Source organism: Podarcis gaigeae (assembly GCF_964106915.1).
Source record: "Podarcis gaigeae genome assembly, chromosome: 9".
Classification (NCBI taxonomy): domain Eukaryota; kingdom Metazoa; phylum Chordata; class Lepidosauria; order Squamata; family Lacertidae; genus Podarcis; species Podarcis gaigeae.
In genome coordinates this window covers 78,197,449-78,225,075 of record NC_139685.1, presented here as the reverse complement: position 1 = coordinate 78,225,075, position 27,627 = coordinate 78,197,449, and the positions used below count along the sequence as shown (strand labels likewise).

At 46.5% G+C, this 27,627-nt stretch overlaps 1 protein-coding gene across 1 annotated transcript in view; it reads right to left on the bottom strand.

The window, feature by feature from the left end:
* Positions 1–24,850, bottom strand: part of ATP6V1B1 (ATPase H+ transporting V1 subunit B1) — a 67,874-nt gene extending 43,024 nt beyond the window's left edge. The window contains exons 1-2 of the mRNA XM_083757148.1: positions 24,578–24,850; positions 2,856–2,911 (exon numbers count right to left, since the gene is read on the bottom strand). Of these exons, the coding sequence (XP_083613274.1) occupies positions 2,856–2,911; positions 24,578–24,689 (168 nt within the window). The 5' untranslated portion in view covers positions 24,690–24,850. The remainder of the gene's footprint in view (positions 1–2,855; positions 2,912–24,577) is intronic.
* Between the last annotated feature and the right edge of the window lie 2,777 nt (positions 24,851–27,627).

Sequence of the window (27,627 nt, the reverse complement as noted above, 5' to 3'; positions counted from 1 at the left end):
AACGCACTGCAAAAAACTGGAGAGGTGAGAATTCTGAAGGATGGCTCTGCTTCGATTCAAACATTGCTTAAATAGCTTTAAACAGCAGGCTAATGAAAACATCCTGTATGAATAACTATAAAATAACATTAAGCAGTCTATGGATAAATCATAATAAGGCTTAAGAATAAGATGACAAAAATAAAGGCAAAAATAGTGCATCTCCCAAACTAAGTCTGGATTCCAGCAACCACCCCATATAATTGAAGGTTTCCATTTGCCTGCTGTTTATGACAAATTATTTAATTATTAGCCATTTGATGACATTTATGTGCTGCTTGATTGTAGAAAACCTCAAAGCGGTTTGCAAAAAAATTAAAATTTCTTATGTCTTGTAACCGTTTGCGAATTATATGCAAGTTTTTCAAACCGCTTTGAGCGTGGAAAAGCAATATACAAATTGATGGTGATGATGATCAATATGCAACATTCCCCCATTTTTTACTCCCCCCCCCAAATAATTAAGCTTTATCGAATAGCCAGTTGGTCCATTAAAATGCAACTTTTCCTTCCCTTGATGAGGCATGGCTGTCTTTGGTCACTAGAGGTCAGTCTTTCAAACCAATGTGGGGTTTTTTGCCTTCTTAAAATACAGGTAAAGCCCAGATTGTGTCCAACAGACCTGGCTGAGATCACTACAGAAACCAGGCTTCCTTTTTTGGTGGGGAGGGGGACAAGAGTGCTAGATTCCCACTTTATCCCAGTGGAAAATTATTCTGCTCTGAGGGAAGCCCCTGCAGCTATACACCCAGAGCTTAGCACCAGTAGGGTTTTAAACAATGAGGGGTTGGTGGTGTTGACCTTTAAAGCCCTAAACGGCCTCGGTCCAGTATACCTGAAGGAGCATCTCCACCTCCATCGTTCTGCCCGGACGCTGAGGTCCAGTGCCGAGGGCCTTCTGGCTGTTCCCTCATTGCGAGAAGCAAAGCTACAGGGAACCAGGCAGAGGGCCTTCTCGGTAGTGGCGCCTGCCCTGTGGAACGCACTCCCACCAGATGTCAAAGAGATAAACAACTACCTGACATTCAGAAGACATCTTAAGGCAGCCCTGTTCAGGGAAGTTTTTAATCTGTGATATTTTAGTGTATTTTTGGTTTTTATGGAAGCCGCCCAGAGTGGCTGGGGAAACCCAGCCAGATGGGCGGGGTACAAATAATATATTATTATTATTATTATTATTATTATTATTATTATTATTATTATCATCATTATCATCATTATTATTATTATTTGTGTGTGTGGGGGGGGGTTATACTGCACTGTCCACACACAATTCCGCTTTGTTAGTTGTGTTGCGAGGCTTTCTCGGTGTTATGACATTATTGCCCTCTGGAGGGGAAACCTGTGATCCATAGCTGGACAAAGATTAAATCTGAACACTTGCGGTTTAAAAGGATGCCGGATTTCAGTAGTAACTTAGGGGCCACGCAGGGCTGGATTTAGGTTTGATGAGGATGGGGCCCTTTCTATGTCCAGCTGTCCTTTGTCAATAACAAATTGTCGCTGGTATTTGTTGTTGAATATATGCCGATCAGAAGGTCAGTGGTTCGAATCCCCACGACGGGGTGAGCTCCCGTTGCTTGGTCCCTGCTCCTGCCAACCTAGCAGTTTGAAAGCACGTCAAAGTGCAAGTAGATAAATAGGTACCTCTCCAGCGGGAAGGTAAACGGCGTTTCTGTGCACTGCTCTGGTTTGCCTAGCAGTTCAACCTTTCGAACTGCTAGGTTGGCAGGAGCAGGGACCGAGCAATGGGAGCTCACCCCGTCGTGGGGATTTGAACCACCAACCTTCTGATCGGCAAGTCCTAGGCTCTGTGGTTTAACCCACAGCGCCACCCGCGTTCCAATCCATCATTAGGAATGTGCAATAAAGAGGATGTCTGGATACAAACAAGTATTTTTAAAACGACAAGAAAAATAAATAAAAAATGAATATACATAAAATTATTATGATGAAAACTCAGACAGAAATCAATAGAATTTTTTAAAGGAATATAAGTAACTCAATGTGACTGGGCAGGCTTGCTGAAGTAATAATTTAAAAGTTATCAGCAGGTGTCTAAAACGATATAGAGAGGACAACAGCATTGCAGGGGTTAGACTAGACGAATCTTGAGATCCCTTTAACTCTACAATTCTATGGTTTGTAAGTATTTGCAACCCTCTTGAGGGTGAGCTCTGTAGGACTTTCCTTTTGTTGGTATAGGTGCATGTGTGTGTGTTGTTGCTGCTGCAAGTTCCCCCCATGCATTAATCAATAAGTTTTTATTGATGGTGCTTATCGTAATTGGTTTTAGCAATGGCAAGTTGCACTGAGTCATTGTGTAAAGCGGTTAATAAATATGAATCACACACCCCCCTCTCTCATCATATCCATAAAGGTAAAAGGTAAAGGACCCCTGGACGGTTACATCCAGTCAAAGGCGACTATGGGGTTGCGGCACTCATTTCGCTTTTTGGGCCAGGGGAGCCGGCGTTTGTCCACAGACAGCTTTCTGGGTCATGTGGCCAACATGACTAAACTGCTTCTGGTGCTACGGGATACCGTGACAAGTGCCAGAGCGCACGGAAACGCTGTTTAGCTTCTCGCAACGGCGGTACCTAATTATCTACTTGCACTGGTGTGCTTTTGAACTGCTAGGTTGGCAGGAGCTGGGACAGAGCAACCGGAGCTCACCCTGTTTCGGGGATTCGAACCGCCGACCTTCAGATCGGCAAGCCCAAGAGGCTCAGTGGTTTAGACGACAGCGCCACCTGTGTCCCTACCATATCCATTTATTTATCTCAAATGGCATTTGAAAGGCAAGGGTCTCGTACCTTAACATTGTCCAGGACAACCAGCGGTCCATTCACGCCACTCACGGTCCAGTAGGCTGTGGAGAGAATGTGGAGGAAGAGAGAATTATGGGGACGTCCGGAGAGGAAGGAAAACATGCACAGATTGGGGGGGGGGGGAGTAGCTGTGTCAGGCAGCGGCAGAGCAAGCCAATTGGGCACCTGGGGCGGGGCACCTGCTCTGAGCCAGCTGTGGGTGGGGCCAGTGTGGGGATGTTCAGGGATGCAGGAGAGGATATATTGTCTGATTATAGCCTTTCCAACTTGTGTTAACAAGTTCACAATTTAGCAGAGTAACATTCCCCTTTTTAAACTTGCAGCGGATGCGTTTGCTCAGGCTCGCTAAAGCCTCTATAATAACCGTTCTGGTATTTTCCCCTCATAAAAGATAAGACAAGACACAGTTTTCTATAAAAGTATAAAAAGGTTTACTCACACATCATTCTGTTCACAATCGGATCCCAGAAGGCAGACTTAGCTTAGAAAAGTAACATACACCTGGAAACTATCTCATAAGGAGACAGTCCCTTTGTCCTCTCTTGGCTGGAAGAGAGCATCTTTGGCTAAGCAGATGTTGCTTCTTTGATGCATGTAGTCACAGAGAGAGAGATGGCTGCCCTGCCCTGTGCTTTTGTCGTTACCTGCACAGGTGAGGCCACGCCCACCTCTAGTCACATGCAGAGGAAGTCTGTGCCAGCCCAGAAGGAAACAGGAAGTTTACCTGCTGGCTGGACAAACATTCCTCCCCACGTGTAAACATGTTCACTCTAGAAATGTTGTACTTGACTGCTCTTGTGTTTCACATCCCACAGCCAGCTGCGGCAGAACGCACCGTGGGGCCTCTGAGGAATCTGCCTGCCTCCTCCCACTCGGCCACCCTACAACTTGTGGGGAGGTGGTGGGTGAATCTTTTGGGGCATTGCGGAGCCTACGGGTGCCCAAGCCACCGCATCACTCCCAGGAGAGATGCGTAACTCGGGTGCACTGCAGGCCCCGCGGTGAGTGCCGTCCAGCATTTTGTCACCCCCCTCAGTGGTGACACCTGTGGCGGCTCGCCCCCACCGCACCCCCCTTCCTCCGCCCCTGGTGTCAGGCACCATAGATGTGATTTCAGGAGGACTAGAATAAGGAAAATAAGGAGGCATTATATGAGAAGAAAAAGAAGTAAGCATTAGGGAGCACTACAGAGGTCCAGCTCCAAGGGCCTTCTGGTGGTTCCCTCCCTGCGAGCAGTGAGGTTACAGGGAACCAGGCAGAGGGCCTTCTCTGTGGTGGCACCCGCCCTGTGGAACGCCCTCCCACCAGATGTCAAAGAGAAAAATAACTACCAGTCTTTTAGAAGACATATTTTAATGTTATTATAGCCCTGTTTAGGGAAGCTTTTAATGTTTGAAGGTTTATTCTGTTTAATATTCTGTTGGGAGCTGCGCGGATGGGTGGGGTATTATTATTATTATTATTATTATTATTATTATTATTATTATTATAGCAGAACTGAATAGGTAAGTTCAGAGGACAGAGGAGCTTTGCATTTTGCATGAATGTACATGGCACTTTCTGGGAAATGAGTTGAAGAAAAATGATTAAGATGACTTTTACGAAAAGAAGCAGAAGCTTTTCTTTTAGGTATAATCCTTGGAGAAGTACTCAGCGAGTAGAAAAAAATTCTTTAAGTCTGCTACCACTGCTGCTCAAAGGATTTACGCCCAAAGATGGAAGGAAGGAACAAAGGAAGATTGGCAACTAAAATCCATGGAGTACGAAGAAATGGCGAGACTCACCGGAAGAATAAGAAATCAAGCAGAGAAGCTTTTAAAAATTGAATGGGGGAAATGTATTGATTATTTGAAGATACATTGTAAACAAATCCAAACATTAGTGGGATTGATATAAACACATGCAGTAAGAGATACGTAAGGGGAAGATAAGGGGAAATTGGCTAATAGGTTTGAATTGGATACGCTGGAATAAAAAGATATTAAATGAATAACTACAGAAAGGAGGGGAGGGAAGACGAGGGGAAGGTATATATATTGTTCCATCATTGCATCCATCAAAACTTATTTACGCTGCAGAATTGATCTTAATGCTGCCAGCGTTTTCAAGCGTACTCAATTCCCCCCCCCCATATATTCAATAAACGTTTCCGTTCTTCTCTAAACACACGTTCTTCTTCTTCTCTTGTTCTATATGTTAAGTCTGCAAGCTGCGCATATGTGCAGCTGTATGATATATGATTTATTCCCCCCCACACACATCCTGAGGGGTTCACAGCATTGACACCCCAAGAGGGTTTTGCTTCTCCCGCCACCATGGCCTTGGATGTGAGCAGAAATCAGGCATGTCTCTCCCTCACAGCCTCCAGCCTGCTTCTTCCTCCAGCCTGTGGCCCACGGAGGCTGTTTAACCGGCCCCCAAGCCGCCCCCGAACAGAGCTGCCCACTTGGCGAGTCCCCAGCGCAGCACGGGGACTCTCTTCCGTGGCTCCGGAAATCACGTCTGCGCATGCCCAGATGCCGGAAATCGCTTCTGCGCATGCCCAGATGCCAGAAATTGCTTCTGCGCATGCCCAGATGCCGGAAATCGCTTCTGCACATGCCCAGACACCAGAACTCACTTCTGCGCATGCCCAGACACCAGAAATCGCTTCTGCGCATGCCCAGACATCAGAAATCACTTCTGCGCATGCCCAGACACCAGAAATCACTTCTGCACATGCCCAGACACCAGAAATCGCTTCTGCGCATGCCCAGACGCCAGAAATCACAACTGCACATGCCTAGACACCAAAAATCACTTCTGCACATGCCCAGATGCCGGAAATCATTTCTGTGCATGTCCAGACACCGGAAATTGCTTCTGCACATGCCCAGACGCCGGAAATCACTGCTGTGCATGCGTGATTTTCGGCATCTGGGCATGTGCAGAAGCTATTTCCGGCGTCGCACTGCGCTGGCCCGGCCCACGTTGGATCTCCGTGGGAGTGATCCGGCCCATGCCTGGCAAGTCTTGCTGACCCCTGCCCTAGATGACACACAGGCACAGCTGCTGCCAGCAAACCCGTTTTGATCGAGCTTTGCCTGCCTTCCAGTTCCCGGAAGGAAACCCCCACAAAAGAAGACAAGCTCCCTTGCTTATTTATTGATGCCGTTTGCTTCCTATCCAGTGACTTTCCAAGCTCAACAGCGATGGGGCTCTTGCGACCGAAGGCCGCTACTCTCGATTTGCCGCAGCAGAAGGCGCACGGTGACATTTTGAAGCGTGCGCAGCTAATCTCTCACCCAGTCACTCCACTGTCACTGCAAATGATGTCACCAGAATCCTCAGCGCAGAGAGGAATTTGTGTGTGTTGGGAGGGGGGGGACGTTGAGGAGTGCTAATCCCACGTTAATTACACATTAGGCAATTTGGCCAATGGCGGGGGTTGTGGGGGGCATCTGTGGTGGTGGAATGTGGGCGCAGGATGGGGCACATGGTGCTGTGGCCCTTTAAGGAGAGGGCCGGTGCTGAGGCTGTTTATTTACAGTCATACCTCGGGTTGAAGTAGCTTCGGGATAAGTATTTTCGGGTTGTGTGCTGCGGCGACCCGGCAGTAAGTAACGGAGCACGTTACCTCCGGGTTTCACCGCTTGTGCATGTGCAGACGGTCAAAATGACATCATGTGCATATGCAGAAGCAGCAAATCGCGATCCGTGCATGCGCAGACGCGGGTTGTGTTCGCTTCTGGATGCAAACAGAGCTCCAGAATGAATCCCGTTCGCATCCAGAGGTACCACTGTATTACCCTATTAAATTTGTTAGTTGCTTTGGTTCGATGTTTCACTGTGTTTTTAATTTGTCAGGGCAACCCATATAAATAATAACTTACTATTAATATTATTATTACCCAAGGCATCCCAATGTGACTTACAAACAAGCAAGCCAAGCCAGCCAACCAAAACAAAACAAACTGGTTATAGATTGATAGCAAGATAGATAGATAGATAGATAGATAGATAGATAGATAGATAGATAGATAGATTCTATTAATGCTTAATTGGTTTTTAATGTTGACTTCCCTGCTGCCTCTCTGCTTTTAGTTGTTTCTGTTTTAGCAGTAAGCCCTCCCTACCATGAGGGGATGGGGGAAATGGGATATATATATATCCCATTATATACCATGTTTTTTGCTCTATAAGACTCACTTTTTCCCTCCTAAAAAGTATGGGGAAATGTGTGTGCGTCTTATGGAGTGAATGCAGGCTGCGCAGCTATCCCAGAAGCCAGAACAGCAAGAGGGATTGCTGCTTTCACTGCGCAGCGATCCCTCTTGCTGTTCCAGCTTCTGAGATTCAGAATATTTTTTTCTTGTTTTCCTCCTCCAAAAACTAGGTGCGTCTTGTGGTCTGGTGCGTCTTATAGAGCGAAAAATACTGTATATCGTGCTCCAGCGGAGCGACAGCAGTGGGAGGCCCCCTTAGCTAAAGTGGTACTTCAGGTTAAGAACAGTTTCAGGTTAAGAACGGACCTCCGGAACAAATTACGTTCTTAACCAGAGGTACCACAGTACATAAAATCGAAACAAAAACAAGACCCCAATAACCCCCCCCCCCCAAAAAAGAGCCAGCATTTTAAAAAGGGTATAGGATGTAGATAAAGTCAGGCAAGGTAAAGGTAAAGGCCTGGTTAAAAAGGAATTTTTTTGCCTGGTGCCTAAAGGTGTATAGTGAAGGCACCCAGCAAACTTTCCTGGGGAGAACATTCCGCAAACGGAAATAATAGAAATAGAAATAGAAATAGAAATAGAAATAGAAATAGAAATAGAAATAGAAATAGAAATAGAAATAATAGAAATAATAGAAATAATAGAAATAATAGAAATAACAGAAATAGAAGAAATAATAGAAAAAATAGAAAAAATAGAAAAAATAGAAATAGAAATAGAAATATGGATAATAATCCAGAGAGGCCACACTCTCCGTTTATTTATGGGAGGGAGAGAAGCAAAGCCCTTCCTCCAGAAGCGCCAGGGAAAATGTGTCACCCCAAAAGTGCATGTGGGATCCTCCCGGGCCCTCCGTCCTCCTGGCCTCTGGCCTCCTCTCCGCGGGGCAGTCTAGGCTCCAGCGCGCAGATGTGTGAGCTCAAGGAACCTGGCCTTGCTGAGCCCCACTGAGCAGGTTACGACCTTTACAGAAATGGTGGCTGTACGTGTCAGGCCTAATGGGGCTGAGGCTGCGAGACGCGGGCGGACGGAAGGGGGGGAAGCTGCCCAAGAAAACACGCCTCCCCGGAAAGTCCCCAGAGGCCAGAGGAATTTCTGGGACACAGGGCTATTATCGTTATCGTTATCATTATCATCATTAACCCCTGAGATGAAAGAGGGGATGGATCCACCCAACTCTTTTTTTCCATTTCTATCTGGCACCAGAACAGCTCTCCATTTGGAGAGCTCCTCTTGGAGACCTTTGTAATCTCTTTGGATTTTAGCAGCCCTGAGCAATCTGGGAGCATCTGCAAAATTTGCCACTTCCCTGCTCACACCCAACTCAGTGGAACGGTCTCCCTTGGGGGGTGGGGGGTGGACTCTCCTTCCTTGAAGGTTTTTAAGCAGAGGTTGGATGGCCATCTGATGCCTGAGTTGAGATTCCTGCATTCTTCTTCTTCTTCGGCGATCCCTTGTAGCTGAGTAAGATTGTCTTCCATAAACACGGTTTTAACAATGAGTCTGTAAGTGACTGTGGAGGCCAATTCTGGATCCACACGTCCTTCCACAGTGGGGACATTGGTTTCCGGGCAGGAGTTGATCACGGTGTGGATTTGCCAAGCGTGCCTTCCTCTTAGCACGTTTCTCCCTTGCGTCCTGAGTTTGAGCATCTTCAAAGACCTTCTTGGTGGTGGCACCGGCCCTGTGGAATACTCTCCCATCAGATGTCAAGGAGATGGGGTTGCCATATGTCCGGGAAAACCCAGACATGTCCTCTTTTGGGAGGGCCAACATACCCATTTTTACATTTTAAAGGAAATGTCAAGGTTTTTTGGAGGGCGGGGGGTTGGGCTTGGGCTGCTCTGCACATTGCAGCCACTGCCAGCCTAAGCTGGGGGGGAAAGGCACACCTCTGTCCCTGTCTCAGGCAGGCAGCAGCCCAGACTGCCCTCTTTTTTGCTCTTCAAGGTAGGGCAACCCTAAAAATAACTATAAAACTTTTAGAAGACATGTGAGGGCAGGCCTGTATAGTTTTTAATATAATGATGATTTATTGTGTTCTTGTATCTTCTTGAAGCCATCCAGAATGGCTGGGGAAACCCAGGCAGATGGGTGGGGTACAAACAATAAAATTGTTGTTGTTGTTGTTGTGCTGTTTTAGACACCGGCTGAAAGTTTTCCTGTTCCAGAAATCCTATCCAGACAGGATGATTTAATTAAAGCTTCTTTTAAATGATTTACTGATATTTTTAACAATGCAAATTTTGTTTTTTGTTTTTTAAAAAATTGGTTTGTGCGTTTCAGTCATGTTTTATATATAATTGAATATTTGTATATAATTGAATCTCCTTGTTGTCTTTCCACCAGCAGGAGAAGACAATTTCCTTTGGGAACTGATAACGATTTAAAGGAAAAGGTTGATCTACAGATGAAGGGCCGTATACAAATTCAATTAATTACATTAATGCTATTCATATTAATAATAATAATAATAGTGCTGTGCTGTTTTTATTATCTGTATTTTAATAGATTTGGTTTTTTAAAATCTTGTTTTAACTATTCAAATTTAATTACTTTTTAATTACTACCTTCAATAAGTTTTTAAACTTCTTGCATTTTATTTTATTTAGCTGTTTTTAACTTGCGTGAGCCGCCTTGAGTCTGGGGAAAAGGCAGGCTATAAATAAATATAATCATGATATGAATGACAGGCAGCTTGGAGGATATTATTTTCCCTCCCTCTCTTTGGAGCAAGCGGTTTATAAGTGTTGACCAAATAAACCCAAAGCAGATAAGCCGTAGCAACGGGACTTCACGGCCCAATTCAAATCCCCGCCCAGCAAATGTTCAGAGGGAGAACCGCTCTTCTCCACGGAAATGCCCACCGGGCTGGATTTTGCAGAAGGAAGATTTTCCATTTTAAAGCAGGAAAATGAGGCGGGGAGAAGCCCCCCCCCCCCACAGCCCCACCGGAAAGCACCAATTCAGATCATTAAGGGCTTGAGCCGCTGCGAAAAAGAAAAAGAGGATTTGAGGCTTCCTGGGGGATGCAGAGTGGGTGGGCCGTGGGCTTCCTTGGCAGAGGTGAAGGGAGTCAGGGGGAGAGGGGAAAAGGTGTATCCAAAGCTGTTGGGCCCAATTGTGGATGCCATAAAAAAAAATTAAAAAAGGAAAATGTGTGTGTGTGCGTGGGGTGTTTTTTCTCCCCCCCCCCCGAGGCTGCCCTCTGCCCGCCCTCCTCCTCCCTGAAATTCACAGCTCCCATCCTTGACAATCTGAATTAACCCTGACCATTGTGTCCGATTAACTCCCATGGGGCGGGAGGGAGAGGCGAGGGGGGCAGAGCAGGGAGCAAAGGAAATTGACCGTGCTGACAAAGGGGGCAACCAGCCCAATGACACCAAGTCGCTAATTGCTTCCACTCCGCCAGCCCCCCCTCTCCTTCCCCGGCATCTGTTGGGTCGGTCCCCCCTTCTCAAACAAGCCTAAGGGGTCCTCTGCAAAGTTCAGGCTTCCCACTAGGCCAGAGAACATCTCCTTGTGCTTTCAGCAGTGGCACCCGGACTCTTCGTCTCCTTTTTTTTCCTGGAGAAGGCCACATAATTCAGGCCACTTGGCGATTTTAACCTGCTGTTACTTGATTCGTTGCCTGGTTTTTGAACCAGCTGTATATTGTCTCCCTGCTTATTTAACTTATATGCAGAATTCATCATGCGAAAGGCTGGGCTGGATGAATCCCAAGCCGGAATTAAGATTGCTGGAAGAAATATCAATAACCTCAGGTATGCAGATGACACAACCTTGATGGCAGAAAGTGAGGAGGAATTAAAGATCCTTTTAATGAGGGTGAAAGAGGAGAGCGCAAAATACGGTCTAAAGCTCAACATCAAAAAAATGAAGATCATGGCCTGTGGTCCTATCGCCTCCTGGCAAATAGAAAGGGAAGAAATGGAGGCAGTGAGAGATTTTACTTTCTTGGGCTCCATGATCACTGCAGATGGTGACAGCAGTCACGAAATTAAAAGACGCCTGCTTCTTGGGAGAAAAGCAATGACAAACCTAGACAGCATCTTCAAAAGCAGAGATCACCTTGCCAACAAAGGTCCATATAGTTAAAGCTATGGTTTTCCCAGTAGTGATGTATGGAAGTGAGAGCTGGACCATAAAGAAGACTTATCGCTGAAGAATGGATGCTTTTGAATTCTGGTGCTGGAGGAGACTCTGGAGAGTCCCATGGACTGCAAGAAGATCAAACCTATCCATTCTGAAGGAAATTAGCCCTGAGTGCTCACTGGAAGGACAGATCCTGAAGCTGAGGCTCCAAGACTTTGGCCACCTCATGAGAAGAGAAGACTCCCTGGAAAAGACCCTGATGTTGGGAAAGATGGAGGGCGCAAGGAGAAGGGGGCGACAGAGGACGAGATGGTGGGACAGTGTTCTCGAAGCTACCAGCATGAGTTTGACCAAACTACGGGAGGCAGTGGAAGATAGGAGTGCCTGCTGTGCTCTGGTCCAGGGGGTCATGAAGAGTCGGACACGACTAAACGACTAAACAACAACAACAGTCAACTTTAAATAATTCTGCATATCCCCGAAATTTCCGTGCAGGTGATCTTTGGGTGCTCTCGAACCTATCACTCCTCGTCAAACAAAAAGTTTCCATTATCAGGAGAGCTAAAATGGCTTCAGTTAATCAACTGAAATTTTGAGTTGATTAAGGGGCTGGGAATAAAGGTTGACTTTGGTGGCCTGGTTTGCAAACCAGGTCACAAAACCGTAATGAATTTCTGAATTCTGGATCTCTCGCCTTCTTTTTTTTGGCAGTGAAGTATTTACAGGCAGTAAAAGCACAAGACATTTTGTGGTAGATCAATGCACTTTCTGAATCAGTGGAGGAGAAGTTCAGTTCTTAAAAGAGAATCGAACAAATTTGCTCTTCCAGAAACGATAACCTGAAACGCAGCCATCCTGTAAAATTCGCACTTTCTTGAATTTTGCAATGCAATTCCCCCTCTGACTAATGCATCGTATTAAAAAATGCAGGTATCAGTGTGCATATAACTGCTTATATTGGTAAAGGAGGGGAAACAGCATTGCAAATATGTTTACATTGTGCAAGACTGTGTACAAAAATGTTTGTGTGTGAGATAAAATTCACAGTGTTGATCTGCATCAGGGATGATTGAATTCATAAACTAATGCGAAAGGGTGGAGAGCTGAATTGATGATTGTGAAAAAATTAAGGCAACCAGAATGGACAGGTTTGTCCTTCCGTACTCCGGGCATCCCACAAAAATGGCTGCTCTGCGCTCCTTTCCCGACTGCTCTCCTTTAGTTGCTACCATATTGGAACACCCTTGTCTATCGAGAGCAAAACAAGCACCGTCGTCTCTCCTGCCCAAAGTTGGAGGGGATGTTTTCTGTCAACGCTGCTTCTTGAGAATGATACAAATGCACTTAAGCACCATGGATTTCAAGGGGGCTGAAGGACACTTCATCTGCCTGGAACCCGAGATGCTCATGCTGAACGGCCTTGCAGTCTTCGCCATGAATTAGCTGGTATTCAGCCTGCGGAGGTTTCATTTACTCAGAGGCAGGAGGACAGGAGGGTCTCTAGGAGGGTCTTGGCCGCCACCTGTTTCCATGGTTCTTATTTAGGCTTGCCATGTGTCCGGAATTTCCCAGACCTTGCAGGGATTTGGCCGTTGGAAACAGTGTCCAGAAATCACTTAAATGTTTGGGGAAATCCAGGCGTATGGAAACCCACGTCGGAAATGTCGGTTTTGGTGAATTTCCTTAAAATTTGCTCAAAAACATTATCTTTCTCTTTTTGGGGGGGATGGGGAGATTTTGCAAGCAAAACTCAACAACTTTGGCCCCAAAAGAAAAGTTCAACATCTTTTGTGTCTGGACTTTCACTTTTTGAAATATGGCAACCCTATGACTTCTTTCCTGGAGCAAGGCTGTTCAGGGGCCTCTCTGTTTCGAAGAGGCAAGATGCTATAAATTCGTGAAATTACACATGGCATAGAAGGAGAATGGTGAGAGAAAATTGTTTTTGTTCCTGTCCTAATGCTGGAACTTGTGGACATTCAATGAAGCTGAAGGTTGGAAGATTTAGGACAGAAAGGATTTATTATTCACACAGAGAAGAGTTCAACTATGGAACTCCCTGCCACTGAGTGCAGTGACCTAGATGGCTTGAAAAGAGGATTAGACAAATTTATAGCATCAGGTTGGCCATTGCAAGAACAGGATTCTGGGCTAGGTATGGGCTACTGAATGGATCCAGCCGTCTCTCCTGGTGTTCTTAAAGGGCCATGCAGCCCACGGACAGTTTTACTATCTGATCCTGGCACTATTCTGTCCTGACAAGACTTAGAAACTTAAGGGCCTGTATTCAGTTATGGCTGCAATAATACTGATAGCCAGACTTGGAAATGTGAAACAACACCCACAATAATAGATTGGCAATCACTCAGGCTAGAGTTCTTTCAATTAGCAAAGCTGACCGGAAAAGTCAGAGGACCCCAAATCAAAAAATATTCAGAGAATGGAGACTATTCAAAGAATATATAAGATTATATTGTAAAAATGACATTATCCTAGCAGAAGTGAATGATACTTGTATATAATAAACAAATGGAATAAATATACTAGATAAATATACAGGAAAAGCTATAAAACAAACTGTGTGATAAAATTAAGACAATAGAAAAAGTACAACGAGAATGATTGGAAGTTTCTTTCAGAAGACTTTATTAGAAAAGACAGGATGTTATAACCAATATTCATTTCTTATTGTTAACTCTTCTTTGCATTTTATTTTTATTTGCTTTATCTTTTTTCTATTATATTTTTGAGCTTAATTTTGATCTAACTATTTGTAATATATATGTAAGATGATATTTTAAATCAATAGAGATGAATTATAAAAAGAAAAAGAAACTTAAGGGTCTGTTGAGGCAACCCAACCAGATGGATGGGGTGTTATTATTATTATTATTATTATTATTATTATTAGCCCATGCATTTAAGCTTAGTTGTAACTGTCAGATGGAAGAAGTTACTTATTGATTATTGTGCGTTCTCTCTCTCTCTTTGTGTGTGTGTGTGTGTACATACACACAATTACTTTGGGAAAGCATTATAAAACTGTGTTGAACAAATAAATATACGAGTTGCATCAAGAGCTACTCTCCACCCACCCCAGAATTGAGGCCTGCGTGAGGATCCACAGGAGTTTAACTCTTCTTCCAGCTGTATCCCTGAATACACCCTGGGGTTTTCTCCTATATGTAGGAATTGCATCTCTTCCAATGGGCTGGGGGCAGAATCCTGCCCCCTCTGGCACTGGGGTGCATGTTGCTGCCTTCAATGAGAAGACCTATTGGGGAGAAACCCAAAGGACTCCTTGCTGCCTGGTCCCCATTTGATCACCTGCATGGTATTTTCTTTTATATCCCTGTTGTCTTTGTCCATGGAGTTTTCTTGGCAGGGATACTGGAGTGGCTTGCCGGTTCTTGCTCCAGGTGGATCACGTTTGGTCAAAACTCTCCACTATGACCTGTTCATCTTGGGTGGCCCTGCACGGCATAGCTCATAGCTTCTCTGAGTTATTCAAGCCCCTTCGCCACGGCAAGGCAGTGATCCATGAAGGGGGCAGATCCTGAAGCTGAGGCTCCCAATACTTTGGCCACCTCATGAAAAGAAAAGACTCTGTGGGAAAGATCCTGGTGTTGGGAAAGATGGAGGGCACAAGGAGAAGGGGACGGCAGAGGATGAGATGGTTGGATAGTGTTTTCGAGGTTACCAGCATGAGTTTGACCAAACTGCAGAAGGCAGTGGAGGACAGAGGTGCCTGGCGTTCTCTGGTCCATGGGGTCACGAAGAGTCGGACACGACTAAACGACTAAACAACAACAACAACATGGTATTTTCACATTGTTTCTGTATCCTCATCCTTGAGGTCTGATGCTTTGGGGATTTCCTGTTGCTTTGAGTGATGGTCAGAAAAATTGTCTCCATTGCAAGCCAACAATTAAATCAAGCCTCTTGTGTTAATTTCTTAAGGACCCTCCTTCCTCCCCCAGGCTCCCCAACTTCTGATGTTAGGTAGGTGGTGAGTGGCCTTTTCTATTGCCAGTGACATAATAAGTCATAGAATCATAGAACTGTAGAGTTGGAAGGGACCCCCAAAGGACATCTAGTCCAACCACCTTCATTGCAGGAATCTCAGCTGAAGCATCCATGATAGTCAGCAATCCAACCTGCATCCTCCTCGTTCTTTCCATGCTTTCCATGCATCTAAAGCCCTTAGTGGCTTTCATTACTCATTTAATTACTCAGGTTAAGACCCGCCCTGCCCCCTGACTGTCTGGCCAGAGTGGTGCATGCTCTGGTTATCTCTCGCTTGGACCAGTGGCGTAGCGTGGGGGGTGCAGGGGGGCGGGCCGCACCAGGCGCAACATCTGGGGGGGCGCGCTCGCACTCGCAGCTCTCTGCCCCTACCTGGCTCACTCACTCTCTCTCACTGCGGTGCTGGGTGTGCGAATCTGATCCGAGCCGCCGGGTCGCTGCCCACTGTGGAGGGGGTGGGTGCCAGGCGTGCGGTGTGGAGAGAGAGCGAGGGACTATCTGGGGGAGGGACAGTGTAGCGGCCGCCCAGCGCAGTGCTGAGCGCGGGAGAGAACCACACCAGACCAGACCAGGCAGCAGCAAGAAGAAGCTGGCAGAGGCGGCAGGTTAGGGGTTAGGGGGTGCAAATTACTTGCCTTGCCCCGGGTTAGGGGGCGCAAATTACTTGCCTTGCCCCGGGTGCTGACAACCCACGCTACGCCACTGGCTTGGTCTACTGCAATGCGCTCTACGTGGGGCTACCTTTGAAGGTGACCCAGAAACTACAACTAATCCAGAATGCAGCAGCTAGACTGGTGACTGGGAGTGGCCGCCGTGATCACATAACACTGGTCTTGAAGGACCTACGTTGGCTCCCAGTACATTTCTGAGCACAATTCAAAGTATTGGTTCTGACCTTTAAAGCCCTAAACAGCCTTGGTCCAGTATATCTGAAGAAGCGTCTCCATCCCCATCGTTCTGCCCGGACACTGAGACACTTTGCTCAAACTCATGCTGGTAGCTTCGAGAACACTGTCCAACCATCTCGTCCTCCATCGTCCCCTTCTCCTTGTGCTCTCCATCTTTCCCAACATCAGGATCTTTCCCACAGTCTTCTCTTTTCATGAGGTGGCCAAAGTATTGGCAGCCTCAGCTTCAGGATCTGCCCTTCCAGTGAGCACTCAGGGCTGACTTCCTTAAGAATGGAGAGGTTTGATCTTCTTGCAGTCCATGGGACTCTCAAGAGTCTCCTCCAGCACCAGAATTCAAAAGCATCCATTCTTCGGCGATCAGCCTTCTTTATGGTCCAGCTCTCACTTCCATACATCACTACAGTGGTACCTTGGGTTACATACGCTTCAGGTTACATACGCTTCAGGTTACAGAATCCACTAACCCAGAAATAGTACCTTGGGTTAAGAACTTTGCTTCAGGATGAGAAAAGAAATCGTGCAGCGGCAGCAGGAGGCCCCATTAGCTAAAGTGGTGCTTTAGGTTAAGAACAGTTTTAGGTTAGGAACAGACCTCCAGAACGAATTAAGTTCTTAACCCAAGGTACCACTGTACTGGGAAAACCATAAAAGGTAAAGGTAAAGGGACCCCTGACCATTAGGACCAGTTGTGGCCGACTCTGGGGTTGCCGGCGCTCATCTTGCTTTACTGGCCGAGGGAGCCGGTGTACAGCTTCCGGGTCATGTGGCGAGCATGACTAAGCCGCTTCTGGCGAACCAGAGCAGCGCACGGTAACGCCGTTTACCTTCCCGCCAGAGCGGTACCTATTTATCTACTTGCACTTTGACGTGCTTTCGAACTGCCAGGTTGGCAGGAGCAGGAACCAAGCAATGGGAGCTCACCCGGTTGCGGGGATTCGAACTACCGATCTTCTGATCAGCACATCCTAGGCTCTGTGGTTTAACCCACAGTGCCACCCACGTCCTGGGAAAACCATAGCTTTAACTATAAAATATTATTATTAAATAAAATATTATTATTATTATTAAATAAAATATTATTATTATTAAATAAAATATTATTATTATTAAATAAAATATTATTATTATTAAATAAAATATTATTATTATTAAAAGAGTTGGTCCATATGCAGCTCAGTACCGCCTACTCTGACTGGCAGCTCTCTGAGTTGCCACCGCGGGGGATTGAACCCAGGAACCTCTGCGCTTGCAAAGCGGGTGCTCCATCACCGCCAGCGACATCTCCGTCCTTCCCGGCTCGCCGTCCCAAACTTTCCCGATGGTCCCTAGTGGCTCCGCTTTTCCTCCGCCTCCCTCCCCGGCGCAACCTGCTCATTGTGCGATGTGTCACTTCGCGCAGCGCTGTCAAACACATCGGCCGGTCCCAGCCGAGCGGAGCTTGTGAAAGGCCCAGCGGGGGGGCTGCACATTATGCCACTAATTAGGACCCCGCAGCAGAGGGTTCCCATACACACCTGCACGGTCATGTGACTCTACGGGGTATTTCCCCCCCCTTTTTGGAGAGGGGGGTGTGGGGAGGTTGCAAAGAATGACCGCTCTACCCGAGCGTGAACCGAAATGTGCTGGACTGCCAAAAAAAAAAAAAAAAAAAAAGGAGAGAGGAAGATCCCAGCTTTTCCAAACAAAAAATTTAATGCAATAAAGAATTTGTTGCGCTCACGGCGGCGTTTCCAGGGATGCAAAACTTTCCTCCGGACATTGAGCTGCGGGAGGTGGGTGCGTGTAACGGATTGGGGCCCTTCCCCCGGCACTTGGCTCCGAGGAAAGGACAGAGTCTGGACAGGTAAAAGAAAGGAATTCTTCATGCAAACGCCTAGTTCTGTGCACCGCCCCGAGACCTCCGGAAATAGGGCGGCGTATAAATTCAATAAATAAATAATAGTTCATCTGTGGAACTCGCTGCTGTAGCCTGTTTCTCCTTTGTTACTGTTATCGCTTTCCTTTAAACCATTTCCACGAACCACGAACTTGTACACTGACCGCTAATAAGGAACTGTTACGTGGTAGATATCACTGCAAATTTATCGTGCTATTTTTGTGATGTACAAATGACATGGAAGAAATGGTCTGTTTATTTGTCTCATTTAAATAACTCCTAGGATCCCTGTTTATAAAACGCACTAAAAAGCTTTTTTTAAAAAAACAAACGAACATATTTTCAGTGCCAGGTAAAAACGTATATCTTACCCCAGGCATTGGACAGGTTGGGATAATTTTTAATGGCATATTTTTTGCTGCTTTTTTTTTTGGTTCTGTTCTATAGGCAATTCCATGGTGCTCTCTAGATATAATAGCTCAACAACTTTGCCAAAAAAAAGCTAAACAACTTTTGCATCTGGATTTTCACCTTTTGAAATACTACAACCCTAGGTTATGACCCGTAACAGTGGTTCCCAATTAGTTAATTACTGAGGAAGCCCCTCTTTTTCAAAAGCCAAGCCACAGACCCCCTACTTTTGAAAAGTTTGATAACTCTATGGTAGTTATCTCTGCAAAGCAATTTTTGGAAGAAAATGTGGGGTAGCCCCTAATACGCAAATGGTTTTAGGTATACTAAAAAAACAGAACAGACCACATTTTTATATATATATTACTGTGCAAAAATGCTGAAAATCAGTTGGTGGGGAAGGCAAGGAATGGGGCCGCAGACCCCCTGGGTGCGTTCCTGGGACCCCTAATTGAGAACCACTGAATCATAATTTCCTATATGGCTTAAAGGTAAAGGGGCCCCTGACTCTTAGGTCCAGTTGTGGCCGACTCTGGGGTTGCGGCACTCATCTCGCTTTACTGGCCGAGGGAGCCAGCGTACAGCTTCCGGGTCATGTGGCCAGCATGACTAAGCCACATCTGGCGAACCAGAGCAGCGCACCGAAATGCCGTTTACCTTCCCACCAGAGCGGTACCTATTTATCTACTCGCACTGGTGTGCTTTCGAACTGCTAGGTGGGCAGGAGCAACGGGAGCTCACCCCGTCGCTGGGATTCAAACCACCGACCTTCTGATCGGCAAGTCCTAGGCTCTGTGGTTTAACCCACAGCGCCACCCGCATCCATCCAGGCTATTTGAAATACAGTATTCCTCGTATGAAGCTGCCTAGGTTTTGAGATCTTTAAGAGTGGCCCTTTCCCCAAGGGGCGATGCAGAAGGGGGTCCTATCAGTAGTGGCTCCTCCCAGGCAATTTTGGCACTCTCTCCCGAAAGAACTTTGACTGGCTCCTTCCTTGCTGTTCATTTGCCAGACTTTCTATTTCCGACAGGCTTTGGGCGGCTGTCTGGTTTCAAGTAAAGGACTTTTAATAATGCTTCACTGTTTTTACTATCTGTATTGTAAGAGATTATTTTGTGGGGAGTTGCATTGTTTTAATTCCATTATTGTTTAATTACTATGAAACTATTATCTTTTATATGACTTTAGCTTTCTGTGTTGTATGCCTCAAACCCCAGTTCTGGGGAAAAGGTGGAATATTAATATTATTATTTTTATAATGATAATCTGCACACAGAATTTAAAAAAAAGTCTCTTTTTTGAGCAAGTCATTTCTACATAATAATAGTACCATCGTAATCATAATTTTTACTGTTATGTGTAAAATCTCATGGAGAACATACAGCGAATGCTGTATGCTAGTTTTTTTTAATGTTTTGTTTTTCTGATTTTAAGTTCTGCTTTTTGCTCTTACACTTCTCTTAAATTGCTTGTTCTATCTATTTATTTCGTAAAACTTATCCACCACCTGATTGCAAAACGAAAAACCTCAAGGCAGCTTATAAAAAGAAAACAAGAGAAAAACGATCAGTAAAACCAGCTGAAAGCAACAATTTAAAATATTCAAAAAGGAAAAACTCGCACCATCTCTCTAAACTTGTGGGTGGGTGTGTCTGAATGAAAATGATTTTAGCAGGTGCCGAAAAGGCTGCCAAGAAGATCCCTGCTTGATGTGGATAGGCGGGGAGTTCCAAAGTGCAGGTGCTCCCACATTAGAAGTTGATGTTCTTAAAAATGTGGAACAGGTATTATGTGGCCCTGGATCAGTTCTGCTGATCAATGCAGTCAAGTGGGCATCTGTGGGGGAGAAGTTGTGAAACCAGCTCTCTAAACTTGGCTGGAATTCTGAATACCATCCCTCTCATCCTCCACTAGGAGTGTGTGACTGGGGGGTGCCTGGGTTGTGCATGTGCATAGCGCTAGTGCCAAAATGTGTGGGTGACCAGCCCCTTCATGGGGAATTTTGTGAGTGCTTGGACACCCAGGGAGCTAGCACCTACGTCCTCCACGCACATCGAGGGTGCCAATGTTGCCCTCCGTTTTTGGTGGTTCTGGGGATCCGGGACAACTAAACACGAAGGGTTTTTTTTTTGGCAAGGTCTGGCTGTGTCTCTTCTGCCAGCCCAGATTTGACCTCCTGGGCCTTTGAGCTCTCCCGGGTGCCCCTTGCCGCTCTTCCTCCTCCTCCTCCTCCTCCTCCTCCTCCTCCTCCTCCTCCTCCTCCTTTACGCTAGTGTGAATGCCTGCCCTTGAAGGGGAGGGGGTTTCAATTGGAAAGACACATTCTGACACAGTCGTAACCCCCTGACCCTGCCGTGGCTGCACCCATTAAAAACAGTGTGTGCCTTCACGGCTGGCAGAAGACAGGTCTCCGGGGTTAGGGGGAATGGAAAGGGAGGGGGGAATGTTCTTCCGCTCACCCATGCACGATCCTTGCCTGCGCTCAGGGAGAAGAAGCCTATGCACACTTCCTTCCCTACACACCTATAAACTCTGCCTTTTTGCCGGGGACACAACTCCCAGCGTTCCTGGTTCATCCCACCCCCTCTTTGTGGGTTAGCCTTTCCTTCTGCTAGAGTTGTTGCCCATCTGCTATGCATGCTTCAGATCATAGAAATTAAGGGTGCTTAGATTAGGGCAGGGGTCAGCAACCTAAGGCCCATGGGCCGGAAGCGGCCTGTGGAGGTCGTTTGACCGGCCCACAAGCCACCCCTGAACCGAGCTGCCTGCTCGTGCATGGCGCTAAACCAGCGCAGCATGGGGACTCGCTTCCATGGCACCGAAAATTGCGTTGGCACAGATGCAGATACTGAAAATCACAGGTGCGCAAACCCAGACGCCGAAAATAACAGGCGCACACACGATCCGGCCCACAGAGGGATCTCTGCAGGACCAATCCAGCCCAGGCAAGGTAAACCTTGCTGACCCCTGGATTAGGCTTTCCATATTTCAAAAAGAAAAAATCCAGACACAAAGGTTGTTGAGTCTGACATGGGTTGCCATACAGTCGTACTTTGGAAGTCAAATGGAATCTGCTCAGAAGTCCATTCAACTTCCAAAGCAATCAGAAACCAAAACATAGCTTCTGATTGGCTGCAGGAAGCTCCTACAGCTAATTGGAAGGCCGTGGAAGTCCCGCCAGACATTCGGCTTCCAAAAAAACATTGAAAATCGGAACAGTCACTCCCAGGTTTCGGTCACTCAGGAGCCAAAACGTACAATTACCAAGGCATTCGACAACCAAGGTATGATTGTACTTCAAGATGTTCCCGGACATCAGTGATTTCTGCCTGGACACTGTTTCCGACTACCGCAATCCAGCTATGTTCAGGAAATTCTGGATGTATGACAGTCTTAGTAGATGTTAAATCTCAGAACACAGACTGGGCACAGCTGAGGGGTACACAACCCAAATGCAAGGCCCAACTTGAAACATCACTCATTGCAGCTGCCCTGGTCTGCTTGTTTGTTTATTATTCATTTCATAAATTTTATACGCTGCTTTATGGTTAAAAAAACAAACCCCAACACAGAATTGCTATGTATAGCACCCGGCACACGTGTGGAAATCAAACAGTGCCTGAAAGAACAGCAGCAGCAATATTCTGTTTCTCCCTCTCCCTCTCACGCCCCAGCCAGCTTGCCTTCAAGACCTGGGGGGAAATACCAGCCCTCCTTGTGCCCGGAGACTCCGCCTGTTTGCTGTGGTTAATAATAAAACCCTCTGAGCCAGCTAGAGCCCATCCGACCAAGTTGGGCTGGGGCAGCTCAGAGCTGTTTCTGACCTGCTGCGTGAGATGCAGACCGGCTGGAACCGCAACCGGGAGATTTCAGGCCAAAGCTGTCACCTCGGCCAAGGTCATTGGGGAATTGCCTTACCATGTGTTTGTGTGAGCTTGGAGACCATAGGTCTTCAATTTTGCTCCTTGACTTTGTGGGAGCCCAACCCCACAAATATATTAGAAGTCCAGTGTTGCAGACTTAGGTCCCTGTTCTCACATGTACGGAGCTGGTTTCTTCAAACAGGAGAGAGCGGCTGAGGCTGAGGCAGCCCAGCCAGATGGGTGGATGATGATGATGATGATGATGATGATGATGATGATTATTATTATTACATGTTTCGTATTCACACAAGGAGGCATGAGCAGGCAGGTGAATTGAGAAAAAATACTCCTAAGCTACCCAGCCAGGGACACTTGATCCACAAAGAATAAAGCTCAGAACAATATCTGTGTTCCAACTGGATGAGGCACATGGGAGCCAGTGTGGCCTAGTGGTTAGAGTGTTGGACTTGGACCAAGGAGACCAGGGTTCGAATCCCCTCTTGGCTATGAAGCTCATAGGGTGACCTTGGGCCAGTCACTCCCTCTCAGTCTAACCTACCTCACGGGGCTGTTGGGATTAAACGGGGAGGGGAAGAACCACCTATGCCAACTTGCACTTCTTGGAGGAAAAGTGGGATATACAGTAAATATATATAAATATAAATGTAAAATAAAAATTAGAGTAATCAGTGTTTTTTTCAGGGGGGGGCCGCACAGGGGTACGCATACCCCTAAACATTTTGTGAATTTTTTACTTTTGTCAATTTACCGTATTTCTTTTCCCCAATTTAAACTATAAAATGGTGGTTTTCTTGAGTCAAAATGAGAGTACCCCTAAACATTTTTTTTATATGTAGTAAAAAAGCACTGAGAGTAATGATACAATAACCACTGCCTTTCATGGGCATAGCTAGGATTTATGTGCAGAGCCATATTTCAAGAAGTGAAAATCCAGGCACAAAGGTTATTGAGCTTTTTTTGGCCACAGTTGTGGAGCTTTTTCTTTTTTGCAAACGTATGGCACCCCTACCTTGGTTAGTTATGCAATTTTATTTATTTCCTTGATGGGGGGGAAGGGAATCTGGGGCTAGACCCATGCCACCCTCATCACCAACACCTATTACTGGCTGGAGTTTTACCCAGAAGCGCAACACAAACACACACCAGTGTGTTGCACTCTGCAGCATGCCTGTGCAACTGGGGATCAGGCCCTCGGAGGCAGACTCTGAATGAGCTGTTCTGCTTTAAGGTATTGCCCAGGCAGAAGTTCGCCAAGGCTGCTCTGCAGACCCCAGTCCCAAATCCTCCCTCTCTCGTCACGGTGCAAAACCTTTCCTGGGGTTTGGAATTGGGGGCGTCATTTCTTGTTCTCCTCATTCTCCAGGCAACATATGAACACATGGGATACTAGGTCCTCAGGCACCCAGGCTACCTGAAGGAGCGTCTCCACCCCCATTGTTCTGCCCGGATGCTGAGGTCCAGCGCTGAGGGCCTTCTGGTGGTTCCCTCCCTGCGAGAAGTGAGGTTACAGGGAACCAGGCAGAGGGCCTTCTTGGTGGTGGTGCCCGCCCTGTGGAGAACCCACCCATCAGATGTCAAATAGATAAACAACTACCTGACATTTAGAAGACATCTGAAGGCAGCCCTGTTCAGGGAAGTTTTTAATGTGTGACATTTTAATGTATTTTAAATCTTTGTTGGAAGCCGCCCAGAGTGGCTGGGGAAACCCAGCCAGATGGGCAGGGTACAAATAAATAATAATAATAATAATAATAATAATAATAATAATAATAATAATAATTAGGTGCTGCCCAGGAGGCAAAGGCTGAACAGCACAGAGAGAGAGAGAGAGAGAGAGAGAGAGAGAGAGAGAGAGAGAGATCTCCTGCGCTAGTTTCTCACACTCTTCCTCTTCAGTTTAATAATATGTTTTCCATTATCCTCAGCATCCCGGTCTTCTCCCCTCCCAGGCACTCTCCCCCAGGAGAAGGAGGAAGCCACGGAAAGTGGGATAAAGTGGGCATTTTTGGAGACGGCAAGGAGGAGAACTGGATCCTGCGAATGAGAGGTTTCTGGATCTCCTCCGCTTGAGATCTTAAGCAGACCTACAGCCCACCTTTCAAGCGCATTTAAGGCATATCCCTCCCTGCAGAGAATTCTGGGAACTGTAGTTTTTTTAAGGGTGCTGGGAGATTCGCCTGGCATGGCTTTTTTTTTGGAGAAGTCTTAGCAATCGCAACATCCTTTTCGAAGTGCGCACGGGCAAGAGATTTCTCAAGCTCCCTGTCTTTTTCTGACTTCTCCCGAAAATACTCACTCAGTCTCGGGTGGGTGATGTAGTTCCTGGTCACTGCTTGGACGTGCTCTCGTGCCCCGGCCAGGACTCCTCCGGGGTGCCCGTTGACCCTCACTTCCACCTTGGTGGCCATGTCCTTGGGGAGTCGACGCGAGCCGAAAAGCAAGAGCTGGTCTCTGAAGTTTTTGTACCTGATCTGTCTGACAGAGGCCAGCTGCGGTGATCTGCCTCCTCCTCCGTGTTGTCCCTGAACACAGAGTTATTTGTTGCCTGTAAACTGTCCGGCAGCTGCAGGTTTGAGATGCATGTTGCAAAGGTCTCGCTGAAAAATCTGGGGCGTGTAAGGCTTCACCCCCCCCCCCCAGCAGCGATATTCTCACTGCCATGGCTTTATTCAGGAAGGGGATTGTGAAGGTTCAGAAAAGGGCAAGCGAAATGATCGAAGGGATCTCCTAGGGAAAAGTTGCAGCCCTTTTTAAATGAGTAAGAGGCGACAGGATAGGAATTTACCTCTCTTTTAAATCGGAACCAGTGAAGGCAGTGAAGGTCCTGTGTGAGTGTCTGGAGGTGGTTGGAGGACGAATGGTGGCTAACAGATTGAGGTTGAATCCTGACAAGATAGAAGGACTGTTCTTGGGGGACAGGAGGCGGGCGGGTGTGGAGGACTCCCTGGTCCTGAAAGGGGTAACTGTGACCCTGAAGGACCAGGTGCGCAGCCTGGGAGTCATTTTGGACTCACAGCTGTAGAAAAAAAGTAGAAAAGGTTTAATAATGGGACCCACAGAGGAAGAGGAGGGAATTTCAGAGATTCATGGGAATCTTGTACCTGTGGAAGGTGTTGTGGTATGATTGTAACCTTTAGTGTGTAAAATCAAATAAATAAATTTGTAAAAGAAAGAAAGAAAGAGGTTTATTTTTTCTTTTGTCACACGGCTGGTACTGGGCAATCAGGTCTGGCAGGTTCAACCAGGTTGAGCAGGAGTGACCTAGCCAGCGTCTGGATGCGACACCCGCCAGAAGCCCCCACCTATGACCACCTTGAGCTCTGTGATGGGACAAAAGGTGGGAGATAATTTGATGGGGACTTGGGGTGTGTGTGAATCCTTCCAGCAAAGGTCAGTTGCTTCAAGCGATGTTGCTCCTTCCAGAGGGAAACACTAATCTTTCCTTGACAATGTACTAAGCTTGGGCTGTTGGAAGTATAAACAGCACATGTTGTGAACGCAAAATATTGTTGTTGGTGGCAATGGGTGCCAGAGGGGAAAGGAGCAGCACAGAGGAAACAGAGAGGAAAGAAGTGTCCATATTTTCCAGAGACATCCCTGATTTGGAGAATCTGTCCCAGTTTCTGATCTGAACCCAGAATGCCCCGCTTTTCCTTAGGATGTCCTTATTTTCACTGAAGAAATGTTGGAGGGTATGGAGCCATCTGAAGGCAATCCTATACAGTGGTACCTCAGGTTACAGATGCTTCAGGTTACATACGCTTCAGGTTACAGACTCTGTTAACCCAGAAATAGTACCTCGGGTTAAGAACTTTGCTTCAGGATGATAACAGAAATCACGCGGCGGCGGCACAGCAGCAGCAGGGGGCCCCATTAGCTAAAGTGGTGCTTCAGGTTAAGAACAGTTTCAGGTTAAGAACGGACCTCCAGAACAAATTAAGTTCTTAACCCGAGGTACCACTGTATAGGGAAGTTAATGTTTTACACTATTATGTTTTTATATATGTTGAAAACTGCCCAGAGTGCCTGGGGCAACCCAGTAAGTTATGTGGGATATAAACAGGAAAATTATCATTATGGAATGGGATGTCCCTATTTTCATCAGAGAAATGTTGGAGGGTGTGTGTTTGCAGACATCTTTTTAACACAGAGTTGGTCTGCCAATGGGCCTGGTGCCTGAAGTCTGCTCCCCACAGAGCCCCTCCTTGGGGATCCTGCCATCATATATATTTGTTGTTGTTGTTGAGTCGTTTAGTCGTGTCCGACTCTTCGTGACCCCATGGACCAGAGCACGCCAGGCACTTCTGTCTTCCACTGCCTCCCGCAGTTTGGTCAGACTCATGTTTGTAGCTTCGAAGACACTATCCAACCATCTCGTCCTTTGTCGTCCCCTTCTCCTTGTGCCCTCCATCTTTCCCAACATCAGGGTCTTTTCCAGGGAGTCTTCTCTTCTCATGAGGTGGCCAAAGTCTTGGAGCCTCAGCTTCACGACCTTCCTTCCAGTGAGCACTCAGGGCTGATTTCCTTCAGAATGGATAGATTTGATCTTCTTGCAGTCCATGGGACTCTCAAGAGTCTCCTCCAGCATCATAATTCAAAAGCATCAATTCTTCGGCAATCAGCCTTCTTTATGGTCCAGCTCTCACTTTCATACATCACTACTGGGAAAACCATAGCTTTTACTATACGGACCTTTGTTGGCAAGGTGATGTCTCTACTTCTCAAGATGCTGTCTAGGCCTGTCATCGCCTTTCTCCCAAGAAGGAGGCGTCTTTTAATTTCATGGCTGCTGTCACCATCTGCAGTGATCATGGAGCCCAAGAAAGTAAAATCTCTCACTACCTCCATTTCTTCTCCTTCTATTTGCCAGGAGGTATATAGTTTCTTTGAATCTTTTAGAATAAAGCACAGCATCAGAGCTGCAGGAGGCATTAGCACTGCTGTAGTCCTCCTTGCAGAGGGGCTGATCCTCTCCTCCCCTGCTACGGAGGAGATCTTAATGTATCTTAAGGGTTGCACTAGGCCGGCAGAAGGAAGGCGTCTTTGCCCAGGAATATTATCTCGTACAGGGCTTTGCTTTTAGCACTTTTTCCAGCAAGGCGCCCCATTCTGCTATAGACAACGCCAGAGGAGGAACGGGCTGCCCACTCAGCCATGAGGTAACTTCAACCTCCAGCCGGACCACCAAACCGTTGTGCTAAGTGGCTTGGCAGTACCCGTGTTCCCTCTCTAACTCGATCCCAGGAGGGGAAACGCTACAAACTCTCTCTGCTTTCTGCTTTCTGTTAAACCACCAGCTGATTGCAAATGCATCCTTTCTTCTGTTTGCAAAAGAAAACACCAAAC